This window comes from Poecilia reticulata, linkage group LG5 (assembly GCF_000633615.1).
Source record: "Poecilia reticulata strain Guanapo linkage group LG5, Guppy_female_1.0+MT, whole genome shotgun sequence".
Taxonomy (NCBI): Eukaryota; Metazoa; Chordata; class Actinopteri; order Cyprinodontiformes; family Poeciliidae; genus Poecilia; species Poecilia reticulata.
The window spans coordinates 4,469,776-4,496,395 of record NC_024335.1 but is presented as its reverse complement, the minus strand read 5'-3'; the positions used below and the strand labels follow the sequence as shown (position 1 = coordinate 4,496,395).

At 37.7% G+C, this 26,620-nt stretch overlaps 1 protein-coding gene across 2 annotated transcripts in view; it reads left to right on the top strand.

Moving 5' to 3' along the window:
- The first annotated feature begins 1,978 nt into the window (after positions 1 to 1,978).
- Positions 1,979 to 26,620, top strand: part of kcnb1 (potassium voltage-gated channel, Shab-related subfamily, member 1) — a 43,611-nt gene continuing 18,969 nt past the window's right edge. The window contains exons 1-2 of one of the 2 annotated variants that reach the window (XM_017304769.1): positions 1,979 to 2,108; positions 4,300 to 4,951. In XM_017304769.1, coding sequence (XP_017160258.1) covers positions 4,355 to 4,951 — 597 coding nt within the window. In that variant the 5' untranslated portion in view covers positions 1,979 to 2,108; positions 4,300 to 4,354. Of the gene's footprint in view, positions 2,397 to 4,299; positions 4,952 to 26,620 lie in introns of both variants that reach the window. The other variant, XM_008408739.2, reaches the window with a different exon arrangement.

Sequence of the window (26,620 nt, the reverse complement as noted above, 5' to 3'; positions counted from 1 at the left end):
GTGTGTGTGTGTTCACAATGATTTTAAGGGTGAAAAATATTTTCTATGGTTGATTCTTTGTGAAAGTAAAACTTTGGATTTAATTCCTAAACTTAGTTTACATTTGGTAGACTTGTTTTTATTTGCACTGTTCTACATTTTGAGATAAGCTTGCCTTTGTTTAATTAATAAACGGGTCATTGACAAATGGATTTAAAAAGCTATCTGAATGTGTGCTGATGTATTGATTCAATTCGGTCTGGTTTGTTTTTATATCTCCACAGCAAACTCACACACACACACAGACACACACCCTTTAAGAGGCAGTTACACACAATTAAGGTCGAAGACAAACAGATCCTAGTCCATTCATTTCATCATGCAGACATTCAATGCTAAATACATAAAATCTAATTTTATCTACATTCTAAAACAGGGCAGTCATGTTCAATTTATTATATTTTCATTGGTAAAAAAAAAGAAAGCGTTCTATCTAAGGAAACCCATTTAGTGAGTGACAGCAGCAATCCCTCCTCCTTCTAAAGAAACATAGCAACAGTGGACAGATGAGTCCATCGTGTTAACTTTGGGTAGTATCGGGTAGTAATACTTAAGAGCCTAAAGATGCATATATAATCAATGGAAAGGCAAAATACCCTTTACCAGGAAGAACACTGCAGCAATGCCCGAGGCCTTTTGCCACAGCCTATCATTTACTTTTTAAGTTTTCTCTTAAAAAGTAAGAGAAAACGCAGAAACATTGTTCTAGCACTTTCTAAGTTAAAGACTTAATAGCACCAGTAGCTTTTATCGTGGCTTTATCTTGGTGAGCAACACAGCAAAGCAGATAAGCTCTGAGTTGTTAGTAAAATCAATAGAATGAAAACTTGAGTGCATAAAATTGGTTGCAACAGTAGCTTCTTCAATTTGTGCTGAATTCATCTTGTGCTCGGTGTATCTGAAGTCGGGTCTTGGAATGAGGTCACGCACCAACTGGGTGTGTTTTATGCAAGTCAGACAACCAGTGGAATTTTAAAATTGTCTTGGTTGTAGTGGTGCAATGGATTACTGTGTATTACTATGCTGGCGTTCCTGTAGTTTTCTGACTGGGATCTCAAAAAAGAGACTTCCATATACAAATAAACTGCACCATTTGTCCTTTATTGTATATCTGTTTGATTTAAATTCCAAGGTAGGGTTGACTCATTTCCAAAAACTAGTGAGTGATCTTGGGATGGACAGCTTTGCAGTCCATCTCAAGTAACCATTGATGCACACTTATGTACTCAGAAGCCCACAAATTAAAGGCAGGAGATTAAAGCACAAAAGAAAATAATATAAAGGGGTATATTGGTGAAATTAAAACATGTGTTACACGGGAAGTAAGGAAACCAAAGTGAAACAGTTCAGAAGTTGTGCTTATTGTTACCTCAGACAGTACGACGCAGTATTTCAGAAAAAAGAGCAAGTGTGATGTGATGGTCTCTGACTGAGTTTCTGCTTCGTGACTTGCTGGAATCCTGAGTTCTGTTATTTGTCAGGGTCAAGTGCATGACTTGTGCAGCAGAACAATGATATGCAACACAGCAAGTCCACCTCTGAATGATTTAACAAAAACAAAAAGGTTTTAGAGTTGGTTCCCATTCACGCTTGGAAACTCTTCAGTGTGACTGAATTAAAACCTTTATGCAAAGAGGAGAGCTTCTTCAAGTTGATGTTAAAGACCAGTAGCGAAATCTTGATGACATTTGTTGACCTCAAGAATGCCACAATGGGTTTATTATGTATAGAAGGTAATTACTTAAAAAAGTAAAATCAGGTTGGTTTGAAAACGTTTTGAAAATTTACTCTATTTTTCTCTGTTTCATCTTAAATTTTGATCTGGATGATCTGGAACGCTAAAACAAAACAAAAAAACACACACAAAAAAAAACTGCAAAGCAGGAAAAAAACAACTGTAAAAATACTCATTGGAGTCTCACAGCCTTGAAGCCCACAGCAGTGTGTTTACAGTGATTGAGGACACGGTGCAGGAAGAGTTAAACAGATGTGGAGGGGAGTTTGGAGCTGCCATGAATCCACCTTCACAGAGATGCGGCGCCTCTTCGCACAGCTGACTGGGAACACAGGTAGTCCGTCCGAAGGGGGCTGTCTGTCGGCGTACTTGTTGATATCCGGGCGCAAACAGCGCGGTGAGACATGCGGAGCGGGAAGCCGGCGGGTTGGCGGTTCGGGTCGTGCTGAGGATCTGTCCCTGCCATGTCGGAGACAGAGGAGGGGGAGATGGGTTAAACCCCGGCAATTGTAAACCAATATCGACGCCTTCTGCATTATTTTTTTTCCTTTTATTTTTTATTTTTTTAAACGCCTCTGCTTCATCTTCGTTTATGGCTGCGGATTGATTGATCACAGAGCTGGTACGTGCTGGTTTGATTCAGTGCAGTATGACTACAACCCATCATGCTGTTGTTGTTGTTTTGTTTTTTTTTAAGCTCGTACGCATCTCTGGACTTTGAAACCTGTCAATTGTGATAGCTTTTTCAGTGTGTGAGCTCTCTGCATATACCAGCCGCAGCAACATGGAGCATTCAGCTTCGGAAAAAAAAAATATGAGAAAGACTTTGCACTTTGTTAAATGGTTCCAGTCCAGCGTATTTACATCCTCCTTGTAGCTACGCAGAACAGCAGCGTTTGCACAAGAGGGAGTGGTGTTTGTGTAATGTTCACCTGCTTTATTGAAGCCCGGACTCTAGTGGAGCAGGAGGGCTAAAATAATTGTTTTTCCTCATGTTTAGCGCAGCCTGTTACAGCATGTTCCCAAGGCGTCCAATATATTCAGCTTCTGTCTTCATTTTAATTTTGAATGTGGTCTTTTTTTTTTTTTTTTTTTTTTTTTTTTACTTTGAACTAGTTGTCACTCGCTGTCGGGTTTGGGAAGAGTAAAATAAACTTTGCATGACAGTGATTTAAGATCAAATCTATAGGCCTGGTCTGTTGCCGGGCTCTCATAAACACTGTAAACAGTGCCGTAGAGTGGGCTTTGCCACGTCTACAGCCACAATAAATATATAAATAAATAAAAAATAAACTATCAGGGCATGCTAGACTCAGAAAGAAATGCTTCCTTTTGGGTCATCCCTCCTCCTCTCCCTGGGGAAGGTGGCCGCACGCTGGGAGAAAACAGCGCTTCTCCGGTGTTTCAGCACCTCTGTGCTGGACAGCGCTCACTTTGCGCTGTAGCATCCCTGCGTCCCACCCACAGCACTGCATGGGCGTCATTGGAGCAGAGAGCAAAAACTGCAACATGCAAACGAATAAATTAAACCAAGAAATCTCGAGCCACAGTTCATGCACTGTGTGCATGCAAGATGTTTTATTTTGGTCCTCAAATATTTGTGTCTAATATTCAGGCCAAAGCCATATTACATTGGCAAACTTAATGCAAATTAAGTTTAATTTCAAGATATTTTTTAATACTATGAAACATGGAGTTTTTTTTTTTATCCAAGTGCCAAAATTTCCTTTTTTAATCACCAAGCTAGATATTTGACTCTGCAGGCTGGTCTAAGGCATGAGTCATCTCTACAATCCCATGTGTTGACGTGTTTATTACTGCTTCAGAAAAAAAAAAATAAAGTAAAATGTTAGATTTTATATAACGTGATATCAGAAAACATAAAAAAAAAACTTATACCAAATTATTGTAATTTCTCTCTAGTTATTGTAACCTTGGAGTTCAGGGGCTGGTGGTTTTTGTCAATATATATAATTCATCAGGTTTCTTTTTAGTGGCTAGTTGAGATTGTGACAACACAAACTAAGCCAGGGCTCTGTTTCTTGCATTGCTAATATGGGTGAGTCATCTCAGTAATTCCCATCTGCTCACAAAAGCCTTTTTAGTTTATTCATGATGGGCTGTTTTAAGTTGATTCTAAGTACTGTCTGATCCTACTGAAGATAACTTTGGTGAAGAAGCTTAACATGTGAACAACATGCTGTTCATCATTTTCATTCTCTCTCTTCTACAGAGTTTTATGTTATAGTCTCATTAAGGATACTGTTAATTCTTGAGGTATATTAACTTCATTCTTTCAATTTATAACATATTTGTACGCTTTATATAATCATTACTTAGAATTCTTAAGGGATTATTTAGCATTTATGTAAGGGATATTTTAAGACTTACCCAGCAATGTCAAAGTTGCAACCCTTTTTTTTTAACCATGCTACTTCAAAGATTAAATCATTATGCAAAACTGAAATTGTACCCAAATCACTAAAAACTAATAAATAATTTTTGCTTCTACGGTTTGTTTTTAGAGACCACAATGAAAGAAAAGAATATTAACAGTAGTCCGTAGTCCTGGATGTTTGCATGCTTCCTCAACTCAAAGTCATCATGGAAAAATCCTTGGATCTAAACAAAGCCGGCTCCCGGTCGACATCATCCCTGCCACCTGAGCCAGTGGACATCATCCGCAGCAAGTCGTGCTACCGCCGAGTCCGGCTGAACGTCGGGGGTCTCCCGCACGAGGTCCTGTGGCGAACGTTGGACCGGCTGCCTCGGACTCGTTTAGGGAAACTGAGAGACTGCAACTCCCATGACTCTCTGATGGAGGTGTGCGACGACTACAACCTGGAGGAGAACGAATACTTTTTTGACCGACACCCAGGGGCTTTCACGTCCATCCTGAACTTCTACCGCACGGGCAAGCTGCACATGATGGAGGAGATGTGTGCCCTGTCCTTCAGCCAAGAGCTCGATTACTGGGGCATTGATGAGATCTACCTGGAGTCCTGCTGCCAGGCGAGGTACCACCAGAAGAAGGAGCAGATGAACGAAGAGCTGAAGAGAGAGGCTGACAATTTAAAAGACAGAGAGGGAGAGGAATTTGACAACACCTGCTGTGCAGAAAAACGGAAGAAGCTGTGGGATCTGCTGGAAAAGCCGAGCTCATCCGTTGCAGCGAAGGTAATTTTGAACTGCATGTTGGGTGTGAGCTGAGCATATGACCGATGTAAGCCTTCTGACATGATTCTAATACAAGTCAACAGACTGACACATGTGCACAAACAGAAACAAGGGAATAAAACATATTGTTGTTTTTTTGTAAGTTAGTCCAGTTTGCTCTTCTCAGTGAATTTTGTTTTTACTGGCTCTACTGTTCCCCTTGAAAGTTTAAGTTTGTATTACTCTTAAAACTAATGACAGCTATTGTAGTTGTGAAGTAGCTTGCAGGATGGAAGACAATAAAGTAAATAAGAAAACATTAGAAACTGGATGCTAAGTAATACAATTGAATTCAATGGGTAGTTTAAACAAACAAATATTTGGGTGTGAATATACAATTATTTGTATGAACATCACATGTTTCATGTTACTGTTAAAAAGTAAGTTCAAGCTGTTATTTTTAATCCAACAGAATGTCAATAAATTAGGATACCATCGAAAAGGTAATATATTTCTGTTAGCTAATTCAAAAACTTAAACTCATATGTAGAGATTCAGGTCATCATTAATCAAGGGAATTTCGAAAAGTTGTGGAGAAAAACAAAACAGAGACTCAGGGAAGGCAGACAACTAACTACAAACCAGGGGTGAAATACGCTGATCTAAGAGAAATAAATAAAAAAAAACACAACGAGCAAAACACCAGAAATTAACTAAAAACTGAACACAAGGAACGAATGTATATGTGGTAAAACCCTGAAAGCATTAATAAACAACTAAATATGACAAGTCTGTATATAAAACTAAATTGACTGAATTACTAAACTAAATTTACTTTTCACAAAATTCTAATTTGATGCCTGAATATAAGAGAAAATGTTCACACAAGCAGCATAGCAGAGCAAAAATAAAACCAATGTGTCTACTTTTCCACACTTACTTGCATTCACATTTATTTTTTGGATGGGTGTCTTCATCCTACCACTGATCTCTGGATATTCATCAGCAGACTTGCTGCAACATTTTGGCATTGCCCTCAGACTCATTAGACAGTCTGCAAAGAGAGTCTCGGATTGCTTACTCAGTAACCGTTTGAAGACTGTTTGCCTCAACCCTTCATTTAACATGAGTATTACATGCAGCTTTTCTACACTTTGTGAGATACAATCCTTAAGAACAGATGAAAAAAATAGCTTTAGTACTTAATCATTTAACTTTTGAAGGATTGATAGGATTTGATATTTGACCGTGTATATATTTATGTGCATGTAAAAAAAAAAAAAAAAAAAATCAGCCTGCAGCCATCCTGTTTTTTTTTTAAAGTGTGTGAATGAAAGGATGTAATTTCCAGTTCAATCCTCCTGCAAAGAAGGTAAATTAAATGCAGTAACTTTCAATGTGGTGTTTACCGATATCACTGTGTTAAATTGCCACGTTACAGTTATTTGCAGTTGTATGTGATTTTATTTTATTTTTTTCACTAAATCGAACTAAGCTTTGCTGCTTTCAGAGACACATCCTCCCTACCTTTAAAAACACACTCACCTGCCTTATATTTGATGTTGTGAGGTCTGAATTCATAATGCTCGTCTTGGAAATGTCTGACCCGAAACTGGATTGTAACACATCATAAACGTGGTGCTACAAAGGCATCAGTAGTGTGATCCACTCTTAAACTTGTTTAATGAAGCCAGGTAATAAAACCCTGCAAAGAGTCATTCTGTAAAATCCCTCCGTTCCAAATAACTGTGTTTTATGTGACTGTGCACTGCTAGAAGTTTAAAGTTATTCAAATAATGAGGTGAAGATAGGTGGCTGCTGTTCTATGCTGAGCAGAGTTTTGTTTTTCGGAATGTGTTGTTTGATTGTTACTTTCTAATTAGGAGAGCGGGAATATATGTTTACTTTGTGTTGCATGGATGGATGATTAGTATGGAAAGCTATGATTTTCTTTTCATTTTAAATGTTCTTTTTTTCTATACTTATGCAGATTTAGAAAAGGCTTAAATCAAATTCCAAACTTGTGATTCAACTTATGATTCTTTTATTTCTTCATCTGCAAAACATGTCACTCCCTTACAGTTAGGAGGTAGAAATGTTGTTTCCCAGCAAAAAACATGTTTTGAACAGATACTCAATATGTACACTTTTAAGAACTTTTTAATCAGCAGGTAATTAGCAGATATTAGGTATAAAAATGTAGACCAAAAATAAATTATGTATGAAGTTTTAAGTGTGGGATATGCTGTACAGTTCAAATGCAGTAGAAGCAAATTTGTTAAAAGAAAGAGTGTAAAAATAAAAAGCTGCAGCAGCCTTGTTGCATAAGTGTGCACACCCTTTTCATTTTTTGAAGCACTCTCTGATTCGATTTCAGTCTTCTTGAAGTCACAACTGCAATCAATCACAGACAATCTCATGAACCAGGAGTGAATTTCAGCTGCCTGTTCCTGCTGACTAATCCGGAGAATGCAAAGGAGCTGGGGAAGAACCTGAGCAGGGAAAACTAAGGGAAGGAGAACTAAACAAGACACAAGATAATGAAACTAAACCAGAAATTAAAGATTGAAATTAGATACAAAAAGAGCAAAACACAAGAAAAAACAAAGAAACACAACACAAAAAAAGTGTAGTAATCCATACACAAAACCAAGAGAGAATAAAACTCAGACATTGACTGTGACATAACATGAAGCAACTTTTTTTTCAAAGGAAACATCCAGGCCTGACTAAAATCTCCCAAAGTTTTGCTGAAGAATGCTACCAAACTTAAAATCTTAACCAAAAATCACCACAAAGTGAATTTTAGTGATTTTTTTTCATACTTTTACACCAATAAATGAGTTTGTTTTCAATTTAGCTGACTGAATCAATGTCACATTAAAAGTAGGAAAAGTCTTGAATTAATGTATTTTGCATAGCAAAACATTACATTTTAAAAGGAGAGAATAAACATTTTTATTCACTTTACATTCACTAGTAGTTCAATATAACTAAAGGAAGGGAGGCAAAGACACATGACATACAGTAGGTTAGTTGTTCTGAATGACCTGTTGTTATTATTACTGTTATCATTGTCTACAAGCTTATTTTAATGTTCTCTCGGTGTAAAAGGAATCCCGGATCATTTATAATGTATAAACAGAAATGTTCACTCTCTCTTGTCATTATTGAAGAATTTATCTCGACTGTGTGGATGTGCAGCTATTAGCCATCTTAATTACCATCTCATCAAAACATAATATGAAAATCATTATCTGTATCTCCAGTAACGGCTATATCAAATCTACATCAGCCTGCTTTTATTAAATTAATCTCAATTTATCTCTTCCATGCTGCAGAACTGCTATGCACATTGAAACAGAGTTGAAAGTGCACATGCGTATACATTTTTTTTAATGCAAATAATGTCAGTACTTGTGCGGAAATGTGATAATAACCAGAAATAGAATAAGGCGCTCATGTGACCAGCATACTTTTTATTTATGAAAGACAGTGTACCTTATATTTTCTAATGTACAGGAGAGGCAGGAAGGAAACAAAGGTTAGTTGGTAGTTGCAGAGTTTAGCTCATGATTCATTCAGTTATTATGAGATAAGCAGTCAGATCATGTTGCTCAAGCACTTTCTAAGTGATAAATTTAAAACACCGAGCAGCTGCTTCAAGTTGAAGCACATGTGGCCGTGTTTTGATATGAAGCAGAGTTTGGTTGAATGAGTCTCAGTAGTTGTTTTTTTACAGTCATTGGTAAATCTGATTCCTCATATCGGCTGTACTCAACCTTAGTCAAAAGACAATTGGTTCTGCCCTCGGCTGGCCATTCAAGACAAGCCTGCAACTGTAACCTTTGTGTCTTGAAAAAAACCTTTGATCATGTCTTCAAGGTCTGATATTTATGAGAAATCAAAGAGCGAATTGTTTCCAGCACCTTTCCCCCCCCTCCAGGGTAAATGCTGTGCATCATTTTTGCTCTACGGCTTGTACTGCATGGGAAATGAAAATTAAACAATTTGCAAATTGTACTGACTAGAAAGGATTCAGGAGGACTGCCTGCTCTTTGTTGCAAACAAACTCAGATAAGTGCATGTCTATGAGGGGAAGGCCTTCTTCTGAGGAATCAAAGAAATGCAAAATCAATGTTTATTGTGTTACACTGATGCTGTAGTCTAAAAAAAGGAAATGACCATCTCGAGTCCAACATCCACTGCCGTATCAGCTCTCATGTTCTCATATCTTGAGTTTAACAGAAATATGGGTGAAAAAGCACTTTGTAGTGCTGAAGTAAAATGAGCATGGATCTTCCATCTGCACAATAATGCAGGTTTCTTCTGTAGAGTGTTTCCTACAAGTCCTAATCACGTTTTCTGGACATTGATGAATGTTGTCAGTCTCTGTTCACATTAGGCCACTAAGTCATATTGGTATTTATAACTGGGCCCCCAAATAAACATCTCTGAAAACCTTCAAAATGCAGAATCGTCCTAAATATTATACACAAAATATTTTACTTGGGAACATTTACCTTGAACAGCAGAAGAAACCCAACTTTAGTTGACTAAGATAATCAAAGCACACATATTGGTATTTGTCTCTTTAAGATTAATGTAAGTGAAAAAAATATGTATATTTATACTTTTTTAAGTTGACCAGATTTCTAAAAATGTCTAATTAGAAGGTTGTAATGGTGCATACTGAAAATCTTCAGTACAGCCCTGTTGGTCTTGTATCCACAGGTATACTAAACAAATATTCTTTTATACCTAAGCACATGCTGTTTATGTGCATAACGACGTGCGCAGTATGCAACAGTAGCCCAACTTTAAAAAAAGTTACACCAAACCTAAACAGAGAAGACTCCCAGTTCTCACCACTGCAATATTAAATTAAACAACAGAGTCAGCAACAACATAGCAATTAAATAAATGTTTCATTTGAAACAACTTTAAGCTGAATCACTGGTACTGGACAAAAATAAACTAACTTCCAAATGACCACCTGTAGCATCCAAACAACCCAGAGTCCATACATTCTTTAAAATGTTGTATAAATCTCTACATGCACATGTGCAGTCAAGTACCGCTGGGAAACTAGGTTGTCTAACCATCAAAACAATTTCAAAGTGATTTAAAAATGTTTATTCTCTAATATAAGCAATGGTGTGATTCAAAAATTAATTATTGTTTAACCGTTTCAAGTGGTCATATGGCGGCTTTACCTACTTTATACTCTAATAAGTAATCCAACCACAGCTGTACTCAGTTCTATAGCTTATGTTATTTTTAAGTTTTAGAGCATAATGAAAAGTTTAAAGAATTATATAGTTTAGTTTATTTTTCTTGACTGAAGCGCGGTTCTGAAAACATACAGTCAGCACCTCTAAAACCCAAATATTACATCCCCAGTAATTAGGAATTAATTATTTTCCATTTCAAGATGTCACAAATGATAAAATGATACATAAGCTAATTTCTCTTGAAAGTGGGAAAGAGTAGAGAACATGTCAACTAAGAAAGGTTTGTTGGTCAGGAAATGACAAGAAGCTAGATACTCAAAAAGCTTGGGGAAGCTGAATTAGGAGTCGATGAGAACAAATATTTATCTTGCTTCCACTCACAACGAGCAGAATGATGACGGAGGTAATTCAAAACATTCAAAACTCATTGACAAATGCCAGAACAAAGCCTTTTAATAAACATTTAGTAAACATGTGGAGTTTACTATTTTCACATGAACTGAACCATGCACTTTGGACTAACAGTGAGCGTTCTGGCTGCAAACAATGCAGTTGGTTTGGCGTGTAACAAAGGATGAAATTAAACACACCTCGGTTTAGTGCAGTGGGGAATCTATGATGCTGTGAGAGAACTTCTCTTCAAAGCACTTCAGCGAGTTTTTTTTTTTACCACAGCATTTCCCATGGAAATCTGGGATATGCGAAAACTAGAAATGAGTCATCACTTTTTCTCTCAGCGAGATATTGATTCTCAAAGCTAAAGCAAAACAAACTTCTTCCATGGCCAACTCAGACCCCAGATGTAACCCACTGCAGAAAGTCAGTGGGTTGAGGTAAAGAGGACACAAGAAAAGAGAGAACCCACAAATCTGGGAGAGCTGGAGAGATTTTTGAAAGAGGACTGGTCAAAGATACTTACTATAGGCTCCCAACCTTGTTAAATATTTTAAGAGAAGACTAAGTGCTATCCTAAGATCAAATTGTTGATGTAGAAAGTTTCAACACCGATAGTAACAATAACTGTAAAACAATTATTTCTTGACATGGAATGTTTTTCTGCTTCTAATTGGTGATGTTTTTTCAGTTTAAGATGCCTCTGAAATAAAAGAACAGTTTATTTTTGCACATCTTTACCAGGTGTGCCAAGAACTGAGGCTAACAGTGTGATTCACATCTCTACTTGGCTTTGGGTTGAAGTGATGCCGCTCTACAGTTTAGGATTTCCTCCTGCATATACAGAGCAACCTCCATCAAATAAGAGGCTGAGTTTATCAGTTCCTAATTAGCTTAAAGGGGTAACATGAAACCACAGACCACGGTACTAAAAGCATTGATAGGGGCTCATGTATTGTCTTAGGTATTTTTAATAGGCAACTGTGGGCTTGTTGAGTGGTCCAGCTGCAACCACAGACTCAGTGTTAGCTCATCAATTATCCTGGTCCAAAGATGGGGATGCAGCAGCCCATAAACAGATGGCGGATGGAAGAGATGTGCACAAACGGTCACCAAGCAACAAAAGTAAAGTTTATCTTCACTGAAGTAGTGGCTATCAAACTACTTATGTTTCCATCTCCCTCTCTCTCTTTCTGTGTAATTGCACTTCTGCTATGTTCCTGTACTTTAATGACTAACAACAAGAAAGTGAGTAGAAGCTTTGATATTTGTCAAGATTTTCGGGGACATTGCTGCCATTTCCGCCCGGCTCTGTGTTCTGCTTCCTCGCTGGATCATGTCTTTCCTTCTCCAGGCTCCTCTGCCATACCTCTGACTAAATGTCAGGGAAATGTCACATTAATTATTCTCCAGGAGACTCTGGACCCAATTTGAAGCCCCCCACCCTCTCTGTTTACATTCTTTGTAAGCTGCCTTGTCTCTCTCTGGTTCAAATCAGATTTGAGTCCCCATAAAATAAGATTGTCTCTGACCACTGGCACAGACCCGGTGAAGAGCCACCGGGAGAGGTCCTTTCCACTAAAGCTTGTTTGTGTGCAATGTCAGTTCAAGTATCATTGTTTACCTTTATTAATGACAAACAGAATGTAAACAAAACTTAATGTGTTTTGTTACTGACCATACTCTATATAAATCTGTGCAGAGCATTCTTTGTCAATTGCAGCTCTAGCTCTACAAATCTAGAGACTGAAACGGTTTCCTGTTCTTCTTTATAATGTAGCTCAATGTCAGACTGGATGCCGAGCAGCATTTCTGGATTTAGGTCTAGACTTTGACTGGACCATGTGAATGTTCTTTGATTTAAGCCATCCCGTTGTTGCTCTGGCTGTCAGTTTAGTGTTGCTAGGGGGTAACATCAACTCAAATCTTTGCAAACTCAAAAGTGTTCTGACAGGACTGTCCTGTGTTAAGATCAGTCCATCTTCCCATCAACTCTGACCAGAATCCCTGTTCCTGTAACCAATAATTATCAATATCGACTAATTGATAATTAGTCTTATGTCGTGATACATTTTTCAGCTTTATCCTCCAACCCTATGAGTCTGTTTACTTGGGGCAATGGTCACCAAGTAGGTTAGTTCTGAGTGATTTCATTAGATTTTATTTAGTGGTAACTGGATAAATTTAATGTTTTAGAAAATCATATATCATTTTCCTTCCACTTTTCTATTACATAATACTTTGTGTTAGTGTGTCATATGCAAAAAAAAGTACTCAGTGTGAAATTGGTTTACCAACCAAAGCCAAACCTGAACATTGAATATTGCTGCCATGTTTGTCCTCACCACATCCAAAAAGAGTAAAACCCATTCCTTATTCTTTTCAGTGGTTAATGTGCCTCAGAAGGAAGGCCACAAATTCCAATTATGCTCCTCTCATGTCACTGAAGATGACATATAAATGTGGTTTGGCCATATTCATAAATCAGACTGCGGTGTAATCCCTGACACAAAGCCACCAGACGAGAATTTATCACCGTTTCTGACTGCTGCGTAGTCGCCTCAGGTCAGATGATGTATTATGGTAAGCCATAAAAAAACAAGACAAGAATGCAAAGTTGGAATACTCTTTATTCCACGTAGGCTTTAAAGACTGATTGTTTTGCACAAGTCAGATCAGATACAACATACTTTATTGCGTTTGTGTGCATTCAGGCAGTTTTTTTTTATTTTTTTATTTGAAACAAACAAAACAAAAAAAAAAAACTGTCTGAATTTACAAGGACCCGTTATATAACTACATACTGAAAAATACGTTTTACAAAATCACAAGCAGCTCCTTCACTGGCACCCATAAAAATTCCTATAGACTCATTGCCAATAAAAAAAAAAGAATAATTTGTACTTTTTTAAGCTAATCAGAGGACAGTCCTTCTAATTAACAAACCAGTTTTCTGTTTCTTTCATGTATGAACACATTATGACACACAAGTCATTTTCTTTTAGCCTCTATTCAAAATGGGAAAGACAATAGAGCATTCAGGAACTAGTTACAAGGAAACACCTATTCACCTAAACTTGCCCATCTACACTAAAAACAATAATTATCTTTTTTGTCCATTCGTTCTTCCCTGCATTTCAATATTGGGTCCCGGTTGAGGGAGAATCTTCAACATTTCGTTTTAGCCTCAGATGGGAAGAAATAAAATGGATATATAACTGGCAATGAGTCCTTTACATCACTGTGGAGTCATTTTCTCCCACTTTTCTTCGGAGAATATATCATAACTTGACAGACCACAATTGTCTGAAGTAAGTTAAGTGACAAGATAAATCAAGATAAGCCATTTAATGTTCAGTGACATCTGCTGATCAGTACCATTCACAACTGAAAAATTGAAATGGCATGAAGTACATTCAAAATATATAATTTCCTCAAAAAGCTTACTGTTAAATATTTAGTGATTTGTCAAAATGGCAGCTCTCCAACTTGGAGGACATGGTGCTCAAGTTTCTGCTTTGAAGCAGCTCCTGTTTGACTGTGAATACAACTAGTTAATTATCTATTGATGAAGCTGCAGCAGCAGGAAGTTCTTTTTTGGTGGCATTTGTGCAAGTTTGAAACTTTCAAAGACCCCAGAGAACAAGAGGATTTTGGTCAGTATCAGATATTGCACACAGGAAGCTGTTCGGTGACCAGGCAATACACATTTCAAGTGAAGGGCTGAGCGCCCCGTTGTTTGGGTTATTGTCGGTTGCTCTGTGCCTGTCACACCCTCCCCTTGTCAGCAGCTTTGCCCTGAATAAAAGCCCAGAAGTCCAAATCCCAAGCAGAAGTAATAAAGCTCTACAGTGGCCTTTGAATGTGGAGGTTGAAATAGGGTGAAAAACACAATTTTGTTCAAGTTTGGGGTTTAGAAATAATGTTCAACACGATGATTGTGAAAAAGACAAGGGAATACCTTTAACTTTGCAAGTTTTCAACAAAGTTTTCTTAGCAGCTAGACATAGATTGTAGATGGTAGTTTTCAATGATTATTACAAACCCTTCAGCTCTTGGTCATCATATTTTGTTTGTCTTGTTTAGAGCATTGTACACAACACACACTTTTGACAGAAGACCAAAGAATGAATGTTTTTAGTCAGGTGAAATGTGGAGATCGCATCCATATCGGTATGAAAGTCTTAGCAAAACTAACATCCCAACACCCCACAAAGAAATAGGTTTTGGTTAGAAAACATTAAATAAAAAGCAATTTCCAATGATCAGATTTTTAATCCCCAGGTTGATGTTGGCAAGTAGATTTAATAAATAAATAAAATACTTGTTTTTCTACGATGCAAACAACAGTAGAGCATAATTTTATTTGTTCCACCTCCATCTCAATTTTTTGCGCTTATTTTCAACTTCAAGCATATCTGAAAAAGTTCCTAAATAGTCATCACAGAAAACCTACGCTGCAATTGTTATGGGAGAATCCAACCCCATATCTATTTTGGTTCAGTTAAAATTATAGAATCATTTTGGATTTGGCACCCAGGCTCTAATCTCATCACACCACGTACAGGTTTTTCAACATGTCCTCCTCCTAAAGACTTCTTCCAGTAAGTCTGGAAATGAGGATGTGCTCTCTGACATCTGGGATGACAGAGGGGTTGAAAAGCAGCAAACAGCAGGCAGTAGTAAAGTATGGCATACAGCTTGAGGTGAGACGTCTGCAGCTTATATAGATAGCCCACATTGGTGAGGCAGCTTTGAGTTGCTATATTTCCAAAAGTATTCAGTCACTTAATGCCTCTTAATATAAAGGTGTTGTGGTGTTGACCCAGCCTTTGCAGCAACATCTTCAACTACAAGAATTAGAAGTGTGCTAATAGGAGGTTTTGACTAGTAGTCCAGGATAATATTTTTGAGGTCAGACCAGAATAATGCTAAAAAGCAAATAACCCAAAAGATTAATTCAATAAATACTGTACATGCATTGATTCTGTAGAGAATAGCATTTTTTCTTGGTATGATTGTTGCCACATCATCTCTTATATTTAATCTGTGTTGAATATGAAAATATAGAGAAGTGGAGCTTTAATGTAGGTTTGTCATTACTTGCTGGCTACTGTACTTAAAATAGCATGAATATAACAGAATGGGTCTTCTGCTGAAAAGATGAGGTAAAAACATCTGAGTAATTTTAAAGTTGATAATAGCTGAAGGAATAGCAGCTTCTGTACCTCTATAGAATGTTTATTACAGATTTTGTCAATTTTGTTTCGACTTACTTCTTTCTTGCTTAATTTGAGATCAAGGTTTTAAAAAAAAAAGTGACTGTGCGCCACCTTTTGGTGGCGAATGTGTCTGATGATGTGTGTTGAGTATGCTGCCCATAAGTTAAGTCCGTGTCCATGTAATGTCTAAACTGGTCATATTTGTTAATGATGGACAGCTTTTAGGGATGTGTAGCAGGCCTTCAACTGAAGTGCTGCATATTTTATGTTAATGTGTTTAGGTCTTTCACAAGTCTTCTTATGCATTTTGTAACAGATATGCAAAAGCTGTTAGTGTCCACCAGGAAACCAAATAGCAACAAACGGAAATAAGAAAAGCTGTAAAAACAACCAAAGTACAGTAAAATTTGAACCACCATTTTCTACAAAGAACAACAATAAATTGTCCTTTTCCATCGACAAATCAGGAGATAACTGACTTTATGCCTGAATGCATGTAGTCTTTACATCTGCAAATAAATCCACATCAGATACAATTATAGTACTTTGTATATCTAGGTAATGTCAGAACACCACACTCATTGAGATAGCAAATCTATCATTTTTTACACTTGGCTCATTTTGAGATGCTTAAATTGATCATAGATGGGGGATAAGGTTTATAGATATCGTCTTAGAAATCATTTGACTGTGTGAAGTGTTTTAACAGTACTTTAAATGCAGTTGTAATAAGAGCTGTCTGTATTTTCTTAGTGGGAAGAGGCTTTAATATTCATCTCAACCTGAAAGCTTGAACGTTTGATTGTTTTGAAACAGAAGTCCTAACAGAAAAAGACAGAGATTTGCAAAAGCATTTGCATTCTTGAGATTTGTAATATTTTGCCTTTTTTTTCTTGCCACTCTTCAATAAAGACCAGACTTGTAAATTGCATTATTGGCATCTGCACAGCAAATAGATACTCTCACCATTATTCAATCTACTTTGCAATTGTGCTCCACTTCATGTTGATCTATTTTAGATTATCCCAATAAAATACTTTGGAGTTTCATGGTTGCAAGGTGAGAGAGCATATGAAAGTATAGAAATACTATATTGCTTACTAATTTTTATCACTGTGAATTAATTATCAAAGTTACAGTAAAAATTACAATGCAATTTGCACAAGGCAACGAATCTAAAGCACTACTTGTTTTGGTATTTTTGAACACCTTCAGTGACACCCACGTTACAGCTTGGTGAAAAGTGTGCTCAGTCCTTTTGGTTCTTTACCATTCTTCATTCTTCCTTCAAATGTAAAGATGAAGGAAGCAGGAGTCGAATCAAGCCAATGTATTGCATTAACTTGCTTTTAATCTAGCGCCTTAAATATATTTAAAGCCATTAGTTTAAACACATTTATTAGACGTTAATGTAACTCAAATTTAAACACAACCGTGTAGCGTATCATATCGTGTCAGAGAGCAAAATTTTGAGCCTGTAATGTTGTTCAAAGCTGTAAACTTGAACACTGAAGCTGAAAAGTGTGTATTCTGACACTGTGACCTGTGGAGATTAATTGGCTTTGAAAACCAGCAAGGAGCTGCAGTTTCTGGCACCTCTGCATTGGCTCTGGAGGTGGTCAAGAATCATGGGCTGCTGCTTCAAAGCTCGGCAAGCTCCTTTGTTCATTCAATTTGTAGTCGAGCTGTTATGTGAGCACCGAGCGAAAGACACAAAAGACGTCACTGTCTCCAGGAGGAGTTAGCCCTGGAGGGGTGTGGGGAGGACTGTGAAGACAGTAAAGAGATAAAAAAAAAACTGTGATCAGAAGATCTGGAGAGTTTGAGACTGTAAACATGAAAGACAAAAATACTGCATGCAAGATGAATTTAGACATGAATATTTCAGACTATGAGGAAAATAAAATCTAAGCAATCTCAATTAGATTAGCATGTATGCGCCTTTTAGCCTGCAGGAAGAACAGCTAAACTTTATGTACACTTACTGTATGATATTGTTGTATTCTGTTGAATAATATTTCCTGGGTCTGCACATCAGTACTGCATCTAACTAAAACTAACCAGAGATAATTTTATATTAAATGCCCAGAGATACTTTTTCTTCAACAATAAAGCAATTATTCAGAAAAAAAAAAAAAAATCAACTAACCAAACATCTACTGTTTTCGTGCAGGGAACATCCAGGTCACACCATGCAGGGAGTTATAAGATGAGAAAGTATAGGGCTAAAATAATAGTGACAAACATGACGATTTGTTCTGATTTGTTGACTTTAGTAGTTTCACTTGACTGACTTCTGCACATGTCCACCTGTCCTGAATGTGTATTATGTTGGTGTTGCCTCAATTATGTGACATGACAGCAGTCATTCAGATCTTCACTCTACAAAGTGCACAATGAGAGCGAGTGACTTCATTTGTAGCTTGCTGAAATTTAACTGGTTTGACTCGATCCAGCTTCAGTTTGTCTTCCTGTTATTGTTGGCAGTAGTGGGGGATCGTGTGGTTGTTTAGCAGGACCAGACAGGATATATAATGTTACTTAAAAAAAAAAAAAATCCTTCCAGGTTGACCTGTTTCCATGTGTTTTCCATTGTAGAATTATCTGTAAAGTAAACCCAACTAAAGAACCAACTAAATCTAGTTTACGTTTATTTATTTATGCAGTTCACCTTGTAGTGTTTGTGATATTAGCTTTAGGATCTTTATGACAATTTTTGAAATTGGTTTTAAAATTATTAATCATTAATCAACACAGTTGTATTTCTTCAGACTTTCAAGCCAACATCAACTATGTTAACTATATTTCTTATTTTTATTTTCCATGCTTTGCCATATTTAAGTCATTAGTTGTTTTCCTGGTACGTCAGATTATTTTTATTCCCTTTTTTATGTTTAGTTCATCACTTTATGCTGTCCTTGTGCTCCATAAATAAAGATTGATTCATTGATTGAACACACCGGTACTGAGGTCATTCTAGTGTTTTATTTGCATTGAATTAACACAGTGACTAAAAATAAAAGAGCAGCCCTGACAATGTTTATGTAGTTGTAGACACATTCAATGTATACACTGTAAGATGACTTTTACTTCATGCTTTTCTCAGCTTCCAACAACTATGAAAACGCTGAGTCCTCCACTATTTTGTGAGAAAAGCCTTTGATGTTAACAGTTGTTGGGTTCATAATTAGCCATCCGAGTCTCTGGTTGCCTTTAGACCAAATGAAATTGACTACACTCATATAAAAGACATTCATCCACAGCTCCTGTGGCAAAAAAGAACAAAAAGCATCTGGTTTACATTTTATTTTTCTCGTTAGAGTAGAAAACAATACAAACTATTTCAATTAGTTCTCAGCTCAGTGCGTCTCTTTAGACAAAAAGAAGCCATGCTGGGACACAGATGCTCCGGAGGAAATATGTGCATGGTGAAAATAAAATATTTAGCACAGCTGTCTGGCAGAAAAAAAAAAAAAACAACCTCCGATCAGCTTTCCTCTATTTTTATATGAAGACATATGTATTCCCAGCCTGAAAACAGAAGATTTCGGCAGCAAAAGTGTACAAAATATTTTATTGAAGAGATGGTGCTTTCAGCTTGACTGTAGAAGTGAAGTGGAGGTTGAGGTTTGCTGGTAAAATGCTGTCTCACTTTACAATGTAAAAATATGCCCAAGAAGACTGTAAGCGAGTGAGTGAGTGGTTATTATTGCATCTCTGTGTAGGATTTCCAAATCAGAGCCAGCAGTAAAATGGGGAGCCCACTGGTGCCTGCCATTGCTGAATCATGCATGTCTGTGCAGCCGGGGTTAAAATAGGCAGGGATTCTTCTAAAGTTCTCTGACAAAAGCTTTGTCATTGTGGTAGTAGGCTACATTTAACTTTCTTCCTTCAACAGTATGCATATTTTATTAGTTTGGCCAGGCTTAAAGTAATTCTGAACTGCACTTTTCTGATGCAAATAATACAACCTACTCACAGAGTCTTCAAAGAGCCGACTTTATTTGCTGCATCCTGGTGGCTGAGTTTTGTGTCTGTTCAATTAATCAATTAATGTGGCTACCAAATACCTCCTATCTAGCAATTCTGATACAATTTTTTTTGTCTGAAAAGTTGCTAGATATTGCAACACAGTCTCTAAGTTGGCTATTGATAACTAGCCATGTGGTGACCCGGTGGGTCTGTCAGTCAGCCCTCTTTCACAGCACAGCAAAATGAGACAATAGCTGCGTTTCCAACTCATATGTGTGCAATTCTTATTAAAAAAAACCTATCTAATGGAATGGTGTTTCCATTAAATATGAAATGGAATTAAAATCACTTGAATAAGCATTTAAGTCAGAAAGAAACATGGTAGCGATTGCTGTAAATGGTTACATGAAATATAAATATCATATTTCAGCCATGGCACTAGCACTCATTATCTATTAGAGGAGGCGCTGGCGTCTTATTTAGGCATTGGAACGATAAGCCCCGCCTACTTGGGGCTTGCAGCATTTTGGGGGGAAATTGTAGTTAATGACATGTGGATTCAACATGTTTGAATGACATACAACTTTAGTGAAATATGCAATGCTATGAGAGTCCTGGTGGAGGCAGCTGCACATTGTCTGAAAAACAAAACAAAGCAAAGCAAAAAAAACAAACAAACAAAACAAAAAACATCATCCTCCTACAACTTCCTGCCATCCTATTTGTCCTTTTCACCAGTGGTAACATCCAGCTTTTGATCACATGACTCGTGCGACTTAAAAAAAAGTTTTTTGATAAAGCTGAAAAACATGGCTAACTTGTTACAACTATTGAGTTAGTAGAAGCAAATTCACAAATACAATTTCAAGACTTTAATGTCATCATTCTGAATCAACATGCAAAGGCTGATCTGCTCAAATAGCTCTAATGAGCAAATAGCAACACTCTCCACTTACGCAGCTTGCTAGCATTTGAATTAAGAATGTTTGCAATTAGAAGAAAGCCCATCCACGTCTATATGAAATACAGCCAGACCACACCGCTTTGGACTAAACTGCAGGTAATTTGCATTAAACTATCTGAGTGGGGGAAAAAAAAGACCATCTTCTGAAATCTGGTCATTTTAGTGCAGCATAAGTAAAAATGCCATCTACTTAAGTGCTGGCTTACAAAAGAGGTCATGAATGCCACAGGAGGTAGAATTGATCCTGTTTTCCAATAAAGACAGTGTAAAATTGTTGCAAATACTCTTCAGACCATTTGTCTAAAATGTGTTTAAAATCCTGTTGTTTTTCTAAATACAAAATCCAAACCTCATGATTGCTGGCTGTCCACTTGCCCACACAGTCATCACCTCGCAGCTCCCAGCAATAGCAACCAACAGTCCTCTTGCCACTTATTAAGTCTTTTTGGTTATGTGCTACATTATAGCTAGTACAGCATGGGTTTGCCCCATTGGAGCTCTTAAGGATTTAGAAACATCACACCGATGAGACTCCTGATATGATAAAGGAAACAATGTGAGTAAAATATCTGCATTAAAATAGAAGAGATTGCAATTAGAATTCCCAACATAATATTGGGTGAGAACATAAAGAGTGTGGCTGATAATTTATTGCATACAGAAAACGATTTAGCATGTGGTCTGAGCAATAGAAATCAGGGGTGGAGCAAATATTAGAGCAAAACCAGTTTTGATTCTTAAAGTATTGAACCAGAGTTACTATTATGAGCTTACGATTGCTGCACAACAGATAAATTTTTTTCAGAATAATCTCAGTCACAGTTCTGTCGTCCAATATAAAGTGTATGCGAGAGACAAACAAATGCATAGTTAACACTGCTGAAATCAAAATGTTCTGGGAAAAACATACCAATAACAAATACAAATTATGGTTTAAACAATGCTTGGTTAATATTATACAAAACTAATCAAATGTCTGCCATAGGCTTTGATCATTAAGTCAGAGAAAGTTGTGGCCAGTAAGGCTCATACCTGTAACTCCAGTCCTTGAGCACTCCCTTTCAGGCTCATCCCTGCTCCAACACACCTGATTCAAAAGGTTGAATCTTTGGCATTTCAGCAAGTTTTGCAAAAGCCTGATCATTAATCATTGATTTGATTCAGGTATGTTGCAGCAGGGATGCATCCAAAAGTTGCAGAACAGCAACACTAGAGCAGGCGCCTGCTGTAGAACAGAACTTTCTTGGCATTTTAATGAAACAAAGTTTAGGTTTGAAGCTAAATACGTGAAGCTACCACACACACAAAAAAAGATCTCTGTCATATTGAAACCAGTTCACTTTCAAAAATATTACGAGTTTGTGAAATTACTTTTAGTAGTCCTTTAACTGTATATTTTGAGAGACCTAGAAGGCTCTGAGAAGGTGGCAGAATAGCAAGTTTGCATTTTACTGCAAATAACAGGCTTCAGTCACTGCACTCGCCCCAGATTGTTTATTTAGTTATTTGTGTATTTTATAGCATTTTGCTTTTTCTAGGGTAAACGTGTGAAAGTTTCTTCTAGCTGCCATCGTCGTGACATTGACTGATTATTTCTTCTTTGAGGATTTACACCAGTCTGAAAGTATTCTCTAACAAGCTCCACTTTAATCAGTCGCCAGTAAGCTTAGTAAGTAAACCCTGATAAGATTGATTTATTTCATGTGATGTTACAGTACTTGCTTTACCAGCTAAGCTCAGCTTGCCTAAGTGATGGTGGAAGAGAGTCAATAATAGACTATACTCCAGAGTTATTTAGATTCACCCTGCAGATGGAGACGGGTCGAGCAGCATCGGCACTGAGGGCTTGCATCAGTGGAACGGTGCTTGTTGCAGATGAGGAGCGCAGCAACAGCACAGTTTCCATAGCTTTCTGAGAGACGGTTCAGAAAGGATGCCTAGAAAACACAGTGAGGTGTTTTTTTCATTGACACAACTCAAGCTGATGAGTTTACAGCATTAAAAATAAATATTTTGGCTTCACACTGAGCTGGTTTTACTGGCACCAAGTATTACCTTCAAACAGGAGTGTCTGTGGAATACTGTTCTGTGGGACAAATCTGGAATAAATGGTTTGTTTCCTTGAACATGTTCAGAGCTGAAAACCCAGCCCCTGGGGCATCAGCTTCTTGTTGCCTTGTAGGAAAAGCTCATACACTTTCACACGTAACCCTAAAAACATGTAATCCTTGAGATTTCAATATTTCTGCAAACCAACAGTCAGGAAGCACAGGAATCTGTGCCTTGGGTTGCAACAACTGCAAGACAGCTTTTTTTCACTGTGAAGGTTGTGAAAATAGGTGCGTGGATGACCTTGATGAAAGTGTGGAGGCTTTGGGCAAAGAGCGGATTCACCTAGACGAAGGAGAAACAAACCCCCCACTGACTGTGAAAACAATAAAAGAGAGAGCCCCAAACTGTCAGTGTGAGACTGTCCTCACCCAACCTGTGGAGCACTTCAAGTTTTATATGCAGAAACTGCTAAAAAGCTGCATATATTTTTTCACTGAAGAACAAACATGATATTACATGAGGAGGTGAATTTCTCAAATGCTGTCGTCTGGGATTAGAAATGCCTTTCCTGAATTAGCAGTGACTAAGACCTCACCTCAAACAGACTCAATTCTGTGTTTGCGGCTTTGAGGAGGCAAAGAAGACTTGTCGAGATTTACAAAAGTAGTGGATGTGTGTTCATGTCGGCTTGTCGTCCAGGTAGCCTTTGAATACCTTAGGTCTAAGAGCTTTTTTCATAATCAGCTTTTATCAAAATTAAAAGCAAAGTGTCAAGAAAAGCCCACAAGCCTAACCAAGACTGACCCAATTTTCTTTTCCCCAAAACACCGGGAGGTTTATTACTTTCTACGTGATAGCGCAAGTAGCATACTTTAAGTGGAGCAGGGGTGTTTTATGTTGACCCGGGAGTGAGTGGGCGGTGGTGTGCACAGACGTTTTGGGGGTGCAGGTGCTCAAATGGAAAGAAAGGGCACCTTGGAACTGCCAGCTGAGTTAGTAGTGTGAGATTTATGGTCGATCCAGCTTGAGCATTATGTATATGTACCTATTTCAATCTGGAGAGACTCAGACAGAGAAAGAAAGTGATTAAAAAAAGTTTTAAGACCAATAAACATTAAAGTCTTTTGGCGTTCAGGCCCCGGCCGGGGATGTCGAGCTGGAACTTTGATAAGCTCGATAAACATTCCTGATGCTGCGTAGGAACGTAATCCCCCCGGGGCCTGTACTGGTGGTGGCGGTCGAAGAAGGATGTGGCCTGAGAGCCAGGAGCAGATGGTGGAGATGGGGCGGAGGTGGGTTGATCGCAGCTGGTAAGCGGAGGAGGCCGTGGCCAGGAGGTCCTTTTCAACTGGAGCTCTAACGATGATTGGCTGAAGCGAGGCTTGATCCAACGCTGGAAGGTCCAGGGTGAAGAGAGGGAGGCGCTAATTGATGAGGCAGGTGAGGCTAAAGAGTCTTCCAGATTGACTTTGCGCAGAAGCTTCATTTCAAATCAATAACCAGATGCAGCAGATGTTTTAAAAAAGTCCACTGGCAGACAAAAAAAAATCAACTCACAACAAAGATTCATTTGAAGTGCATGTGCATTTTACAAAAGGATTTATAAAATAAAAAAATATATTATAAAGTCAAATTTGAAACTTACATCAACCTTTTTTTTTTTTTTACTATATCATTCTGTACTTTTATCACAAACCCTCTGTACCCTATAATCTAATGTTTTAACGTTGTAACAAAGCAAGCCACCCTGACAAATTGACTCGGTAGGTAGCACTAAACGAGTAAACCTGGGTAACCAGTGACCAGTCTACAGCTTAAATAAACTATACCCAGAAAAAGTTGCAACATCTTTATAGTACAATGCACTTGCTGAGTGTAACAAGAGTATATGTGCTCACCAAAATGAACAAAAGATGCTTGAGAAACGTAGGCAACTAGATCTATTACTCACAGGACTTTTTTTTTCATCCAGAGGAAACAGTTCAGGTTTTCTAGAGGTTTCCTGCAGTGGCCTCAACAGTCACCAGATCTCGACTCAATAGAGCAGAAATCCCCAACCTTTGCTTGCCACGGACCGGACTTGCCTTTCCAGATGTTTTTGCAGACCTTTGTGTATATTGTAACGGCAGAGCAACATACCCAGAAAACCCAGCAACCATGGATGGTTGCTCATCCATGTTAGCTCACTTGCTTGCCTTCATGCTCTCTTTCACTGCATATGTTCCTACTTGTCAAACTCACCAACAGATCCTTCCAACTTTTCAAAAGCAGGGCTGCTGTGCGTGAAGCTCAGCGGGCAGAGTGATCATCACACAACTGGAAAGTCGTGGGTTTGAGTCCAGTCATATTTCAATGTGTCCCTGGGGAAGCCACGCAAATCCATGTTGCCAACTTATATGCTCATTGGCAAATTAATGTTTGCATATTTTGATTGTTTAAAGGAGAATATAATGTTAGTTTAAAATGTTCTGAGTAGTCAGGGTGAATACAATAGTAGAATATAAATTCAGTCATTAATATTTCTTTGTGCTGCTCATCAACAATACAGAAATTACTGGACGTATTTATTGTTTAATCCTCTGCTACTGGGGACTCCTGCAATAAAGCAGCTTTAGGAAACAGTAGAAGGAGAAATATGAATAGATGTCCAGCCACAGCCATCAAATCTGTGCAGCTGCTTGGTGCTATCATGTCAATATGGATAAAAAATATTTGCAGAATCTCTGTGGCACCTGGTTGAATCAATCCCATGAAGACTATAGGCAGTTTGGAAGGCAAAATGGGGTCTAATGATATGATATAATGTGGTCAGTATGTATGTAGAATTGTGATGTTAGTTGTTAAAATAGTCTGTGAAAATATTAAAACTAACTTTCAACTCTGCAATAAAGGACATTTTCTGTAGTGGTCATCCTTATTAATAAAGTCAGAGTTCAGGTCTATAGAAATTAGGTTAATCTTCTGCTAAATTATCTTATCAGCTGATTAAAAATACATCAAAGCAAAGGGAGGAAATGTGGCCAAACAAGATGGAGGCTTTCCTCTGTGACTTTCAAGCATTATTTTAATCCAAGTATAAGCTTTAAACAGTAACTAAGGGTGGGCAGAGCTTAACAGTTGGTCATTTTCACGCAGATTAATTTACATTAACTGCTTCTCAAGCAGACTTGTTCCTATTTTAATTGAATTAGTCAGTGTACCTTTAAATTGCATCCACTTTGCTTCAAGTTGTCCGTTCACCAAGGCTATAAGGATTTGCATGCTAATTTGTGTGTAAATTTCAAAGGGATTAACAACCTGGACATGAAACGGCCGCTAACCTGAGCTTCTGCAAGCTGTGAAGCAATGCATGTTGCATTTTTACTGTGTTGAGCATAAGCACGTGTTTTAGTTGTTTATGCATTAAGAGGCATTTTCCTTTGTATGACGGTTGCTCTGTAAATAGAAATGTTCATATCTATCATTTGAGTTCACTTGACACTTTGTCTTCGTTTCTGTTTTTGAAATTTTTCCACACACACTCTCGCTCTTGCTCTCTCTCTCTCTCTCGCTTCTCGGTTCTCCTTTTCTTTCAGTTCTGAAATGTTTAAAACTTCACTGTCACCATCACCATGGTAGCTGTCATCACTGTTAGACTTGCAGCTGCCTCCTATTCAGGCCTTGGTGTTGATTGACTGTATTTGCAGAGGAGTTTTGTGTGTCTCTGTCTGATCTTGTTTTTGGATTTCAAATCAATGCTTTTCTTCTGTTTATATATATTTTTTCCTTTGCGCTGGTGTTTGCAGAGCATGCCAGGATGTTCTCTGGTTTCTGTAATAAATAAATGATCATAAACTGTGAGGCTACGTGAACT